The sequence below is a fragment of the Mauremys mutica genome, chromosome 4 (assembly GCF_020497125.1).
Source record: "Mauremys mutica isolate MM-2020 ecotype Southern chromosome 4, ASM2049712v1, whole genome shotgun sequence".
NCBI lineage: Eukaryota > Metazoa > Chordata > Testudines > Geoemydidae > Mauremys > Mauremys mutica.
The window spans coordinates 161,023,918-161,039,828 of NC_059075.1; the positions used below are offsets into that span (position 1 = coordinate 161,023,918).

Genomic DNA, 15,911 nt, shown 5'->3' on the forward strand with positions numbered 1-15,911 from the left:
AGCCTCCACCTTCCCTGGTGCAGGAACTCGGCAGCGAGGCTGCCCCGACCCTGCCACAGTGCAAGGGCCAGGCCTGCCCCAGACACACCCCGGGGCCCTGCCCCTCTGCGCCAGATGCAGCAGGTGTGTGCAGGCAGGCTCAGCCCAGCAGGATCCAAATGTGGAGGGGCTTAGTGGTGGGGGTGGGATCCAGGTGTGGTGTGAGTGGTTTCTGTGTGGGGCAATCGGGGTGCGGGCGGCTCAGTGGGGGGGATCTGGATGCACAGGGGCTCGTGGGGGGAAGGTTCCAGGTGCAGGGACGATGAGACTCTGCAGGGGATCTGGGTGAAGTTGGTTGGGGTTAAGCGGGGGTGGGTGTGGGTGTGGGGAGATGGGGCTCAGTGGGGGGGTCTGGGTGCAGGGGGCTCAGTGGAGGGTCTGGGATCCAGGGGAATGGGGCTCGGTGGGGTGGGGTGGGGCTTGTCAGAGGGGTCCAGGTGTAGGGGGCAGGGCTTATCAGGGTGAGGGTTTGATGGGCCTGCTTCATGGGAGAGCCCCAGCTGCTACTGAGGGGATGCTGCATGCTGGGCTCCCGCTTCTCCTACAGTTCCCCTATCCCTTTTCTTCTCCATCCCCCTCTCCTACCTCCCACATTCCCCTCCCCCTGCCCTATTCCATCCCCTTTCTTCCCTCACCCCCTCATCCTCTCTTCCCTCCTTTCCTCCACCCCCTCTTAGCCAGCCCCACCCCGGGCACTCACCATTCCACAGAAAACAGGAAGGCTCCCAGCACACCGAAGGGAAGCACGACTGGCACTAGGACCAAGGAGGTGGTGTTCATCTGCAGAGTCAGCACAGCCCAGGTAGCCTCCTTCAGCTGGGCAGCTCTGCACTTGCAGAAATGATGGGGGAGCAGTGGCACATAACCCCATGTGCCCCCTCATGCCTCACCTCTGTGGAGGAGCAAACCATTAAGAAAGATTTTGCTGCCATGGAGACAGATAATGGAGTGAGAAATGTGGCATTAGACAGATGGAGGTGGAAACACTGGGCTGTCTCATGCGTCACAAGGCCCAAGATCATCTTATAATAAACTAAAGACTTGCAGAGCTTGTGTGATCACACTTGAACCCATGCGCAATCAGCTGAATCTCATTTTCGTGTCCTAGTGGGTGTAGCTTGGCCTGGGGGCAGAGGTTGGGAGGGCACCACCCCTTTTTTTGTTTGTCCTGATTTGAGCCCTGCTTTCTTGGATGCAATTTTGTTTCGTGTTCCATTTCCTAGTGCCCTCCCTGCCACGGGGCTGGGCCCAGACCCCCATGAATCATAGAATATCAGGGTTGGAAGGGACCTCAGGAGGTCATCTAGTCCAATCCCCTGCTCAGGGCAGGACCAATCCCCAGATTTTTACCCCAGTTCCCCAAATGGCCCCCTCAAGGATTGAACTCACAACCCTGGGTTTAGTAGGCCAGTGCTCAAACCACTGAGCGATCCTGCTCCTTGCATCACAGGCTTGTCCCAAGCCATAGGGCCCCTGGGGAGCTCCCCTAAGACCTCTCTCTGGTTCCTGATTGGCTTCTCCGGCATCCCTTTATGCAAACGAGCCCCCTGCCCACGTGACCTGAGGCTAACGAGGGTCCAGGCGGCCCCGAAGAGAGAAGGGAGCTGGGCATGTCCCTGGGGTGACAGTTAAACTGGCACAACCGACCCCCTGGGGACAGGAAAGGGAGTTCAGGCTTGGGGGATTAGAGAGGGACCCTCCCCTCTCCAATTAGGAAGGGATGAGCTCAGGGTCTGGGGGTTCAGGAAGGGCCGGTAGTTTGGGATCAGGGTGGCTTCCTCCTGGGCTGGCCAAGGAGCCTCACCTCACGGGGAATCAGGGGATTCCAGCGCTAGCGGCAGCAGGACACTGCCCGTGGAGGGAAGTAGTGGAGCCCTGTTCTGCAGTGAGGGGGAGGCGCTGGGAGGGAGGGGAGATGTTCATCGGCAAGGGACACAGGCAGGCGGGAGTGGGAAAGGAGAGAGGGGAGCTTGGCTCCTGGTGGGTGCTAAGCGCCCGCTAATTTTTCGGAGTCGGCACCTAGGCAAGATATTATTACCCTCTTCCTCCCTACCCAGAAACGATGGACAAGAGCCCATGTTCCACTGACGTCAAAGGGCAATTCACCATCAGCTTCTCTGGGAGAATGGGAAAGGCACGAGCCCCGGAGACACCAGTCCCCATTGTTGAATTCAGCCTATTTCTATGCTTAGATGGCCCATCGTTCCTACATTAGCCAGTTTCTTCCTGTTTGTTCCCTAACATCTGCCCCATCCATACAATCATAGAAATGTAGGGACGGAAGAGACCATGAGAAGTCACCAAGTCCAGCCCCCCTGTGCTGAGGCAGGACCACGTAAACCTAGACCCACCTGACAGATGTTTGTCCAACCTGCTCTTAGAAACCTCCAGTGCTGGGGGGACTTCACAACTTCCCTTGGAAGCCTGTTCCAGCACTTAATTATCCATATAGTTAGAAAGTTTTTCCGAATATCTAACCTAAGTCTCCCTTGCTACGGATGAAGCCAATTATTTCTTGTCCTGCCTTCAGCAGACATACAGAACAATTGGCCGCTGTCTTCTTTATACCATCTCTTAACATAGATGAAGATTTATCACATCTCCCCTCGGTCTTCTTTTCTCTATGCTGAACAGTCCCAATTTTTTTAACCTTTCCTCATAAGTCAGGTTTTCTAAACCTGTTCTCATTTTTGTTGCTCTCCTCTGGCCTTTCTCCAGTTTCTCCACAGCATAATACTTTGGGAGGGGTCTGTTAATTACTTTCCTTAGAATTTTCCTCACATATCTCATTCGCAGTAAGGAACTTTGCCACTCCGGGTTTTGTATTTTATATACATAACCATCACTCATTGGCATGTACATATACAATCCCAGCCAATAGGGTGCAGTAGATGCACACACACAAACTGGAGTTCCACTAATCAGACCCCCTAATCTCACAGGAAACAGCAAAGATTCTAGTTACAATGAAAAGAGGCAGAGCGATTGTCCTTCATTCTGTTTCCTGAGGAATCTGAGGACAGCAGTGCTAACCCTCCAAGCCGCCGGGATACAAACATTTAACCCATCTGCTGGTGCAAGTTCTATGCTGTGGTAGAATATGAAGATTCAGCACGTAGCTTTGAAACACAAGCTCAGGGGATAGGAAGACAAGTAACTGAGGGGTGACCCACAAAAGAAAGGAAATGCATTTGTGGCCTTTTTAATGAACAAAGAAGGCCTAAACATTCATGTATTTTTAGAGTGTGTGCGTTCAGTGGGCAGAGAGAGCATGTTTCCTCTGTCATGCGTGTGTGATTTTATTTGTTGTTCTTGTTTTTGAATTAAAAATGCAGGCCTTGTTCACCTTGGAAGATACTGTGGATGACTGGGAAATTAGAATGATGACATCACAAGAACCATGGGAGTGGAGGTAAAGGGGGAAGTGATTTTTAAGTCAGGCTGTTTTAAAGGGCTTTTTGATTACTTTTTGTGTATCTATATTTAACTCAAATGCCTGACAGAGAGTTAGGAAAAAAACTCTCTTTGGGAAAGATTCCAACACCATATCGCCCTTCCAATTCAGGGCTTTGGCCTATTCAAATCCACTTCTCTGGCTGCTCCAACAGAAGCAGGGAAGATCAGGCTAGATATGATTTTTTGTATTACAGTAGTGCCTTGGGGACACTTTTTGCCAGATGCTGCACATAAACAGTAAGAGACAAGACTTCCCCTGAAGGGCTTACGGTCTAAATAGACACAACAGACACAGGAAGAAGTATTATCCACACAGATGGGAAAAGAGATTCAACAACTTGCTTAAGATCACACAAGTCCCATGCCACCAAGCCGGCCAGCCTGCCTCTCTGTGATATAGCTATGCAATAAATGAATCATCATGACAGGAATGCTTTGCACATCACTTTGTTTATATAATGTTTTCCCACCATTGCAAGTCATTTTGAACTAGCTTCCCAGCAGGTATCTTTCCAAAAATATCACTCTCATGCAGCCCTAATTTTATGTTTAAAGATGCTGCTTCTTTAGCAAAATATCCTGCTTACGAAATAGCCCAGGCCTTGAAGGACCACAGAGTGTTTTTCAGGGACAATTCATTAAACAGCCCCTTTACCACAATCCCCGGCTGCACGGCAAGTAATCCATTATACACCACAGTAGCCACCGTCTCCCTAGCGATTTTTCCACTTAGGTTCTCTCCTCCTCTCTTGTCCCATCTTCTCTGCTGCTCAATTTTGTTGTGCAGAGACCTGTACTCTTGGCTGTCCAAGGTAACAACAGTTCATCTCAGCCTGTTACATCAAATTGTCTATAAAAAATCAGCATCCGTTAAAGACAAAAAGCCTAAATTAGTCCAAACACAAGGACTGTGGTGAGACCATGATGGGTAAACAAGAGGAGACTAGAACTGGAAATGAATGAGCCAAAATTGGTGTGTTGGAAATTAGGCCTATGTGATTAATAGACTATGAGGGGGGAGGTTATTTCACCCATCACCCCTTGTTTGGATCCTTAAAAAAAGAGGCTTCAGGAGTGGGATACCAAAATGGTAAAGGTGAGTGAACTGGAAGAAGCAAACTTTACAATCATGGCTACCAACCCCCACTATCTCTGGGCCTCCTGGATCCATCATGACACCCGTGGACCTTCATCATCATTATCCTCACAAATGTCCTGACTAGACCAGGCCAGGTAGAAGGACCAGAAATGACATTGCCATCTCCACCAGCTAAATCCCAAACTCCACCTGGGATGTGACACCTGAGTTCCTGCTCCCACCTCCTCTTTCACCTGTCCTCCTCCAGCCTCTCTGTCCTCTCACTCTCTCTTTTTGCTTTCTCTTTAATAAGAGTCTGGCTTAGCTGGCCAAGTCTGTATCTTCTGTGGCCCTCTTTGTGAGTCCGTGAACAGAGAAGCAGCTGAAAGCAATGCCCTAAACGGCCCATCACTAGTGTGAGTTTGCCAGATACCTGAGTGGCTAGACCAGGCGCCAGACCTGGGCTTTTCTAGTAGTGAGGCTGAAGTGAGAGTCAATATCAGATACAGAAGCTGTATTTTCTATCTTGGCTGTTCTTTACATTGGGTTTAGCGGTTTCCTTGCACCACGTGCAGCTTGACAGCGGGACCCACTTAACAGCCTTGCTCACCTTGACTGATGACCCTCTCCTGTTGATTTCCCAACACCATCCTTCCGCAGATTCCCAAGGGGAAGCAGTCACAGCCTCTGCTTCTTATCAAACAGGACTGAGACGAACAGACTCACATTTTGGGTAAGCTTCAAAACCTGGACTTGGACTCAATCCGATCCTTTTTTTTTTACTTTTCCATTCCTTTCTGTTGGATTTTTGGCCCAGAGCATTGACCTAAAACCTTCACCAATTTCCAAACCTTCCTTGAGCCAGATTCTCCTCTCCCTCACACTGACATAAATCAGGAATAACGTCACTAAAATCAATGGTGAAAAACTTGCATAGGAGAGAGACAAAGCTGGTTTCGAATCGTCAGTGTCTTTATCTACCATAGAGAGCAAGAGGAAAAGGGGGGTATGTGATAATAGCAATGCAGTCATTGTGCTGGTGCAAGGAGGTGCCAGCAGACTTGGAGACAAGGGATCAGATGCGTGTTTTGGAATCGGCACAGGGAATGTTAATCAAACACACAGGACTGGTTGTGTGTGGGGAGCTGGAGGAGAGAAAGGAGGGGGGGTTGCTGCGAGCCTTGTTCCGTAGGGCTCTAGTTTCGTTTTTGCTCTCTCTGCTCTTTTTTTCTGGTGTCTAAACAAACAACCTCTCAGCTCTCCGGAGCCTCAGGAAGAAATTTGCTCTTTGCATACGTGCAGCTGTTTCCTGACACTCTCTGCCCTGGCCTGGGGGCCTACACAGCTTTCCTCTGAGGAGGCACCATGGCGAAGACCCTGAGAGATCATCTGCTGATGACCCTGGAAGACCTGGGGGAAGATGAGCTGAAGAAGTTCAAGTTCAAACTGCACGAAATGCCCCTGAAGGAGGGATATGAACACATCGGCCGTGGGACGCTGAAGAAAGCGGATGCCATCGACCTCACTGACAAGCTGATCAGCTGCTACGAAGGAAATTATGCCGTAGAGGTGACCGTGGAGGCGCTGAAATCAATAAACGAGATGGATTTAGCAGAGAAACTCACCAAGGCAACAGGAAATGGTAAGTGGCAACCCCAGGAAAAAAATCAGCCCCCCCCCCCCCCCAAATACTCTTCATTTCTGGATTTGCTTTCCTTTCTCACCCCCCGCTGGCTCCAGAACGGAGAGCTTCCTGCCAGGCCACATCTGAGCTGCACTTTCTTTCCTTTCTAATGGTTTCCCCTCGACAAGTTTGTGCAAAGCTCTTCAAGCAGGAGAAATATCCCCTCTGATCTCTTTATGCCTCAGATGCTCTCTTGATTTTTGTTACAACCATAGGGACTGACTTTTAGTTCTCCTGGGGGTGCTGCACCCCTGCTCCACCATGAGGCCCTGACTCCACTCCATCCCTTCCCCTGGGGCCCTGCCCTCACTCCGCCTCCTCCTGCCCCCATTCCACCCTCCCATGAGGCCCCCACCTGCCCTCCACGTGCTGCTCTCTGCTCTCCCCCAAGTGCTGCCCCCAGCCACCAAACAGCTGATCAGCAGCCTCGTCGAACAGCGGATCGGTGGCACCACTGAACAGCTGTGGCAGATGGGTGCTGAGCACCCACTATTATTTCCTCCCATGGTTGCTTGAGCCCCGGAGCACCCATGCAGTTGGCACCTGCAGCTCTTTCCTTTCACTGGTTCTCATTCCAGGAGCCCATCCAGGCTTCCCTGGGTGCCTGGGTCATTATCTAACCACCACCGTTTTTGTGACAAACATTTCCAGCCAGTGCTTGCTATGGTGGTTCCCTGGACACTGAATGAAATGTAAAGACCTTGGGCATGATTCGCAACTGAAATCTGTGGAGCCGTACCAGCATAAAACTGGATTTTTGTGAATCTGGTGGCAAATCCAGACTCCCGCTTACTCTAGATCTGTCAAAATATATTGGTGCTTCTTTTATAGACATGACAAGGTTCTATTTACATCAGATAAACAATGAAATTAAGCTCAGATGAAAACGCTAGACTAGCAATAAGCATCTAAAGAGTGCAAAGCCAGGGACACATCAGTTTTCCTGAACTCTAACCCCATCTTAAAAGACCCTTTTTATATCTAGAGGTCCAGCCAAGCAGCCAGATGTGAGGATCTGGCTCATGACTTTTCCAAAAGGAAAAACAGCAGAATTTTTCTAGGGAATATTTTATGAACATTTCCTCTGGTTTCCTGCAGACTTGTCTCCTCAGAATTAAGTCCATGTGTGAGAAACTTACAGGGCAAGGAGGTGAGCCTAAAAGGGTTCATTTAAACTAATCAATCACTGGTGATTCCCTGTGCACTTGAGCAATTTTTCATTGTGGGAGGAACCAGAAAGATACCTAGAAATGGGATCATGACTGTCTGGGTTCTGCTCCCAGCTCTGTGCCTCAGTTTTCCCATCTGTAAAATGGAGACAACTCTCCTGACCTTCCAATGTAACATGTATATTTTCCTTAAATTCATTTTGCTTTTCTTACCTATTATTTGAAACTTACTGCACTTTTAGTCAATTCTCTTTTTAAAAAAAAAACAAAACAGTTTCCATTTCAATTGAGGCATGTGACTTGTGCCCAACTTTGGCTTACCAAAAGTTAATGACGTGGTCTTCTACCAACAGTTTCTGCCTCCCTGTTGTGACCTGTTTGTGAGAGATTATTTTCATGGAATTTAAAACAGTTCCTCATCATGCTCAGATTGTTCCTAATAAAACCAAAGGTGGGAAAAATGCACAGACATACTAGGTCTGTAGAGAAAATGCACGGAGATTATATAAACATAGTACCAATATGTGTTTGTCTCCGATTTTCTTTGCTAGATGCTTTAAACTCCAAACAGGAACCGGACACTCAGCAAGGTCCAGGGCTGGAGGAGAAAGCTCTTCTTAAAGGTAGGCAATTCCTCTTCTGTATCTGTAGCTAAACACATTTATGGAATGACAATCAGTATGAGTTGATTCCCAACAATTTTAGCCAATAAAGCAGAGTGGGGATTGAACCCAGATCTTTTATATCTTAAGACAGTGAGCAAACCACCAGACGTAACAAGAGGTTTGATCCAGTAGACATGGTTTAGCACGTTGACCAGACTGAGCGAGCTAGGCAGGGGAACGCTGAATCTGAGAGTCCTACTGGGGCTGGTATGTGAGTTAGGCACGAAGCTGCTGTGCTGTGTCAAGATGTCGATGTCCGCGCATGGGCCCAGCTGCCGAAACTTAGCTGCCTCAAGGACTTTACTGGTGGAAACTTGGGCACCTCAGGGATTTGAGGCACCTTCAGCATAAGGCAGGAGCTGAGCAGAGGTTTTGTGAATGCCAGTGATGCTCAAAGGTTGGCTGTAGGAGCCTGAACTAAACGTTAGGTGACTCAGTCCCCCTTGTGAAATCTGGTAAGTGCCTAGCCCTTCCAGGCTAAACATGGCCATTTCCATAGTCCTGGAATTTAGGAGAGAAACTGGGAAGAGATTTCATGGTTGGCATCGTGACCAGGACTTGAACAGTCAGACCTAGTGGTCAGAGCTGGAGTCGGGAGTCAAGCCAAGGGTCAGACCGGCTCGAGAGTCATAGACCAGGGGCAGGTATTATGAACAATGTTGGAAGGCAGGAACCAGGAGCAAGGTAGGGAAGCTGGGCTCAGGGGCTCGGCGAGAAGGCAGAGACCGACATAGCAGCTAGCCAGGAGTTCACCTAGTTGCACAGACAACTTCCTGTCTCTCTCCCTGGGTTAAAAAGCTCAGCCGCTCCTCCAATCATGACTCCCATGGGCGGTGCCTCTGGTGGGGCTGGGGTTCCATTAGTCATTCTCAGCCCATCACTTACTGACGAGTTGCCGGATGAGGGCCAGGATTTGAAGGTCACCTGGGGACCGGACTTCACGGTCCATGGATCCTCATGGTTGGAATGAGAGGAGAGAGCGCAAAATTTCCAACTGCATGTTTTGTTGGAAGCGTCTCATGGCCAGAAAAAATTAGGGTGAGAATCCACTGGTCTGAGTTACTGCTTTTTTTTTTTTTGCTTTCATGACAAAAATTTCCCCCCCAGTTCATCCCAGAGAGCGCTATCTACTGGTAAAAAGGAAGCAAAAAAGGGGGCATGAGACCACAGAAGTGGGTCAGTGTGAGAGACAGCACCCCAAATTTCTCTACCCTTATTCGAGGTATGAATATGCTCACTCCTTAATTGAAGATGTGACCCTCATCACATTCACTTTGACTGTATGACCATATGTCTATGTGCTTTGCATAAGGTGTCATGAACGTGAAGTAAAATAGAGCATGTCCCATTAAGGCAGCTGGCTTCCCTTTCTCCATCCGGTTGCATGCGCATGTGAATGGAAAAGGTCTAGGGGGAACTCAGTGTGTTTTGGTTTGGGTTAGCAGCAGTGGTGGCTGTCTCTTGTAAGAGCATTTTGGGAAGCAAACTTTGGCATAAAGAAGAAATTAGTTTTTTTTCTGTTTTTTAACTATGTTTTGAGCATATCGGCTGCTGGAATGTGGTTTGATTGTTGAGGAACCATTTTCTAGCTTGGACACTGAATACGTTTGAATGTTTCTTCTTTTAATGGAAACACTGTGTAAGGGTAAGAGTCAGTGTAATGCATGTTGAAGCACTAGATTAGCAGTCCTTCTGTCAATAATTTGCCTAGAATGAAATTGTAAAAAGGAAGGCTTTGGTATGTCAACTTCCAGTTTCCTAGAGTGTTCACGCTGGGGGAACTTGTGGTCACATACTAAGTGCTGGTCAACACTCATGCTGAAAGCTGATCTAAGTTAGGATACTTCCGTTATGTAAGTTACGTAACTGAAGTTGATGCAACTTAGGTCAACTTACAGTGGTGTCTATACCATGCTAGGTCGATGGGAGATGCTGTCTCGTTGACATAGATTCTGCCCCTCGGGGAGGTGGAGTACAGATGTTGATGGGAGAGTGCTCTGCCATTGACTTCCCGTGTCTGCACTAGACCCACTAAATCAACATCGCTGTATCGATTTAACCGGTAGTGCAGACATAGCCTAAGAAACACAGACAAGAAAATGCATCTTTTTGCTCTGAACCCTCCTTCTAAAGAAAAATAAAGGAAGGGGAGATTAGAAAGAAAGATGGAAAGAGCACTCAGAACACCTCCCAAGGTTGGGTCATAGCAGAGCTTGAACCTGGGACTTTTGATTTAAAAGCATGACTCTCCACTGGCTATGCAAAAGAACCCAGTTTCCATAGCCTGAAAGCTATGGTAGACTCAAATTTCCATATGTGTTCCAGGTCCTAGTGCAGGGGGAAAAAGAGCCAGACTGCATTAGCAGGGGTTGCAAACAGATAATTCCCACCACCTCACTGATACACATCAGAATACACACATTCAAAACGGGTATATTTAATACCAGATACCTGCTCATGCTTTAACCTCTTTCTGCAGAGAGAAGAAGAGCATTCCAGGACCTACTGGCCAAGCTGAATATGGAGAAGCACAGAAGCACAAAGCTGGGGTTGAGAGATCTCCAGGAAATCATCCCAGAAAGTCTACAGAACTGGACCCCTCGGGCATTAGAGGATTTACCGTGGCATTTTCTGAGGAAGGTCATAGCTTTGAATGAGACAGCCAGAAACATGAGCCTTGGGCAGGGAGTGCCTGGTGACCAAGCCAGCAGTGATGACAATGGGGGAAAAGGCAATGGTGGCAATGTTCTTTGTTATAGCAACATGGATGCTAGAGCTTCTCTGCACCCCCTTGATGTTCTCTGTGCTGTGCTGCTTTGCTCAGACAGTTTCCTACAGCAGGAGATCCTGTCCAGAATGTCCATGTGCCAGTTTGCCCTCCCTCTGCTGCTACCTGCCCTCGACACCCCCAAGTGCACCCTACTGCTGTGGGCCATGAGGGATATTGTGAGAAAGTGGAGGCCGCACTTCCTGGCAGAGAGCAGAGGGTTCAGAGAGGAGAGCCTGGTGCTCACGTCAATGCCAACCATTTCCTTTGTGCGGCTGGGGAGCTGCAGCTTCTCCAAGTCCAAACTCCTCAATGAGGTTCTCAGCCCCTCCCAGCAGCACCACGATTCCTTTATCCACTGGGACATGGAGTCTGGGAATGTCCCTCGGGAAATCGCAGATGGGCTGGTTGAGATTTCCTGGTATTTCCCTGCTGGAAACGAGGATTCAGATCTTTTCCCAGAGCCCGTCGCAATTACAAATCTGCGTGGAGACATTGAGTCCCACTGGCTGCAGTTTCGCTTTTTAACAGAGATCTCCTCAGCAGTGTTCATAGTTACTGAGAGCATTAGTGAGAGACAATATGCGCTGTTATCATCTCTGCAAGGATCAGCCACTAAATACAACTTCATCCTCAATTACGAGTCTGGCAAACGGAGTGAAACTCAGGAATTCCTTAATAAATTAGCACCAGTGCTGAAACTGAGTAAACAACACGTCCTAGAGAAAGAAATCGGGACCAAGAAAGAGGAATTCATGGAAAAGTTGTGCTCTGCTATAGGAAGTATAATGAATGATCATCACAAGGACATGAATATGGAAGGCATGGCTGTGACCGCACGTGAACTTGGAATCCAGCTGGATGAGGACTGTGAGGAATGTCAGAGAGCAAAGAACCGTGTTAAAGAAATCACGGCAGAAATAAAAGATGTTGGAAATTACAAGAGGCAAATACTGCAACTGCAAGGGGAGCTGTGGAAGAGCTTAAGCAATGTGGAAAGAGAAATGTGCAGATTGAAAGGACAAGGGGATATCGCCACAGAAGAATATAAATCTAGGCTGAAAGAGAAATTGTTGGAGTTACGTACACAGCAGAATAAATGTGACCTTACTGATGGTTTGACTAAATTTATCAATGGAATAGGAACACTATCTCAAATGGAAATACGCTACTTCCTGAAATGCATGAAATTTAATTTAGATGGCATTGCTTATAGGAACCATCCTAACGTGCAACCTAACCAACAAAAGCTACCAGGACTGGCTGAATCCATCTCTGCCAGTTCCCTAGGAGTGGAGCATTTCCTGCGTGAGTTGGGGCAATTCTACGAGGCTGAACACTCAATGGTGAAGGAAGGCAAAATGGCAAAAATTCAAAGGAAATTCATTCATTTCCCAAGGTTAGCAGCTGACCTGATGCTGGAAGGGTTTCCCATGGAGCTGATTGATGGAGATGCCTCCAACATCCCACTGCAGTGGGTGACAGATGTTCTGACTGAGCTCCATGCCAAGCTGGGGGGAAGGTCCAGAATGCTGGTTATAACAGTGCTGGGAGGGCAGAGCACTGGGAAATCCACCCTCCTCAACACCATGTTCGGCCTGCAGTTTGCAGTGAGCAGTGGCCGATGGACGCGAGGAGCCTTCATGTCACTCATTAAAGTGGCAGAGAACGTTCGGCAGGAACTGGGCTGTGATTTCATCCTTGTAATAGACACAGAAGGCTTGAAAGCCCCTGAACTGGCCAAGCTGGAGGATAGTTATGAACATGACAATGAGCTGGCCACCCTAGTGATTGGACTGAGTGACATAACCATCGTTAACCTGGCCATGGAGAACACCACCGAAATGAAGGATGTTCTGCAAATTGTGGTCCATGCCTTTCTCAGAATGGAGGAAACGGGGCACATGCCAATCTGCCAATTTGTTCATCAGAACGTCAGTGATGTGGCTGCATATGAACAAAACACGAGAGACAGGAAATATCTTGTGGAGCAGCTGAATGAAATGACCAAAGCTGCAGCAAAGATGGAAAAACTACAGAAAGATATTACGGTTTCTGATATTATGGACTATGATCCAGAGAAACACAATTGGTACATCCCCAGCCTGTGGCGTGGGGACCCTACAATGGCACCAGTGAACGTTGGATACAGTGAGAGTGTGTGTGGGCTAAAGAAATGCTTGTTTGAATTTGTAAGACAACATTCACTTAACACCAGTCCCAAAGACATACCCCAATTTATCGAATGGGTGAAGAGTCTGTGGAATGCTCTGAAACACGACAACTTCCTCTTCAGCTTTAGAAATCCTTTCACGACTGAAGCCTACACCAAGATATCTGCAAAGTCCGTAGGGTGGGAATGGGAGTTCCGCAAGGAGATGAATCTGTGGGTAACTGAGAAACAAACTTTCTTCCAGAATCAACCACCAGATAAATTAGATGCTCATGTCCTGACCAACTTAACAAGTGAGACTCATCAGAAAGTGAGCTATGAATCAAACAGGATTTTGGAGCGGATTCAAAGTGCAGCAGCAAAGCTGACGGTTAGAGATGAGAACATGGGAAATTTTGTTAGGCAGTCAAAGCCGATATCATATCAAAGTTCAAGTTATTCACACACCATTTGTTCCAATCTGGTGACTGCCAGCGAAGGATGGAGAAAGAAAAACACTATTCAGGCTACGTGCATAAAAACAATCGAAGGTGAAATGGACATGCTTTTGGAAGACTGTAAAATGAGAGAGAACAAAGCGGACAACGAGGAACTGGAAATGGAGTTTGAGGAAATGTGGAGTGAGACAGTGTCAAAAATAAGGCTCGGCTGTTTGGATGAAAAGCAAATTTATCAAGACATTGAGTTGCTGCTGAGAGAGGACCTGGCAAAGCAAGAGAATTCATCCAGTCTAAAGCTACAGGAACACAGCAACTTATTGAATTATGGAACAAAATCTTTCATTATGAAAAAGGAATACTTAGATTTGCCATGGATTAAGACCCTGAATGAATGGTTCACGCAGGAATGCTGGCATAAAACAGAAGAACTCGTTAAATCATTAGTGGAACAATGCAAAGATTATATTAAAAATATAGCAGACAGCAAAGCAGACTATGATGAAATTTACAGCAGAAATCTGTTGATGATGATCAATGAGAGGCTTCAAGAGGCAGACGTTCAGAAACTTCACACTAGCGCTTGCTTTAAAGTTGACCTGAAGCTTCACATTTTGGGTGAAGTGGTTCCTTTACTAGAGAAGATGCAAGCAAGCTTCATCAAAGAAAATGATCCTGAACTCTATCTGGAGAAACTAAAACCTCAGTATATCTCCACTTTTAGAGATCTTTATTTGGGGAAGGATTCCTGCCAAACAAGAGCCAGGGATTTCTGTCATTGGTGTCTCAAACCTGCCCTGGTGGACTACGTGAACAACAGACTTGGGTTAGAAATAGTCGATGACATTCTCAGCAGTGGACAGTATGATGAATATACAAACCGAAGCCTTTTCCAGTTCACTGTCTTGAAGAAGCTGCTGAAATATGAAAACTTTGACACCTACATCATATACATTAATAACTATGAACGTTTTGTCAAAATCTGGGTAGAGGGACACCTGCTAGATCGCTACAGCCGGACTGCACGGTTGCGACACCTGGAGAAAGAAATTCTGTCCTCGGTAATAAAGAAAGTCAGGACTGTTTTGGAGTCTCCCAGTGACAAAAGCACCAGCACAGTCTGTGACTTTTTAGACACATTTTGTGGAGCGTTACAGAATGACTTGGTGATTTCCAAGGACCGTCTAGCAGTGGTGCGGTTTAAAAACACGGCAAATGCTGTGCAGTTTTTGGCTCACGTTCAGGCCATCCTTCCCGAGCTGGAAAAAGAAATCTTAGCTGAATTTGATGAGTTGAAATTTGAATCCAAACTCTCCAACCTGTCCGTGAAGCCCCAGGATGAAATCTTCAACTGCGTGTTTGGCTGCGGGCAGCAGTGCCCATTCTGTAAAGTCCCCTGTGAAGCAGGAGGCATGGATCATACGGAACACTTTGCTACAGTCCATCGGCCTCAGGGATTAGGGCAGTGCAAAAACAAACGGACAGGAATGCTTGAGTACTCTTTGTGTTCTTCCGATGTGGTTTCCAACGCTGTATTTAAGAATTCAGAAACAGAAGAGAAATTTCATCCCTATAAAGATTATCGACGATATTACCCAGACTGGCGCATCCAGCCTGATCCCAGCATCGACACTTCTGACTACTGGAAGTTCATTTTTAACAGGTTTAACTATAAGTTTGCTAAGAAGTACAATGCTAAGCCAGCAAATCTGCCACAGGGTTGGAAAAAAATAACCAAGGAGCAGGCGCTAGAGAGCCTAGTGGAAGCATTTAACATAAAACAATAAACCAACTCAGAGTCTTTTTAAGTGGGATGGACGTGTGCAAAACAACAGGGTTTGTTTGGGGGTTTTTTGTTGTTGTTAATTGCATGCAAAAATGTCGCTTCTTAGGCACATGTGGTTTCTTTAGCTGATGAAAATTGTAATTATGGGAAATCCTAAAGAGATGTGGCTTACTTGCAGACCAAGCACCACCTGGACTGATCTCTGGCTCCATCCTTCAGGTGAGGTTCAGCTGGCTATTCAATTTACGTCCATCACTGGCGATGTTGTCGTGCCCACAAAACCACTGGCCATGTAGAAACATTCCCTGGTAACAGGGGCGGCTCTAGGCACCAGCAAAGCAAGCACCTGCTTGGGGCAGCCCATTTGCAGGGGCGGCATGGGAGCTGAGAACCCACAGGGGGCTCTGGGAGCTGTAGTTCCTTGGTTAGCTCCCTGCCTATAGAGCCAGCCCTGGAGCAGGGAAAGAACTACATTTCCCAGCATTCCCTGGGCCACTACCAACTGGAAAGGAAGGAGGGGGACCTCGTGCAGCAGCGTGCTGTGAATGGTAGGGAGACCATATTTTAACATTCAAAAAACAGGACACTCCGGGGGAGGGACGCCCCAACCTGCCACCATCCACTCCCTCCGACTGCCCCCCACAGAAACCCCAACCC

General features: G+C 47.6%; 1 protein-coding gene across 1 annotated transcript; it reads left to right on the forward strand.

Annotated features, from left to right (window-relative positions):
- Positions 1–5,847: 5,847 nt before the first annotated feature.
- On the forward strand, positions 5,848–15,664 carry LOC123369222 (up-regulator of cell proliferation-like). The gene is made up of 3 exons (XM_045014577.1): positions 5,848–6,215; positions 7,978–8,049; positions 10,571–15,664. Exons 1-3 carry the CDS (start codon positions 5,939–5,941, stop codon positions 15,253–15,255), a joined length of 5,034 nt encoding a protein of 1,677 aa, XP_044870512.1. The 5' UTR covers positions 5,848–5,938; the 3' UTR covers positions 15,256–15,664.
- Positions 15,665–15,911: the final 247 nt, after the last annotated feature.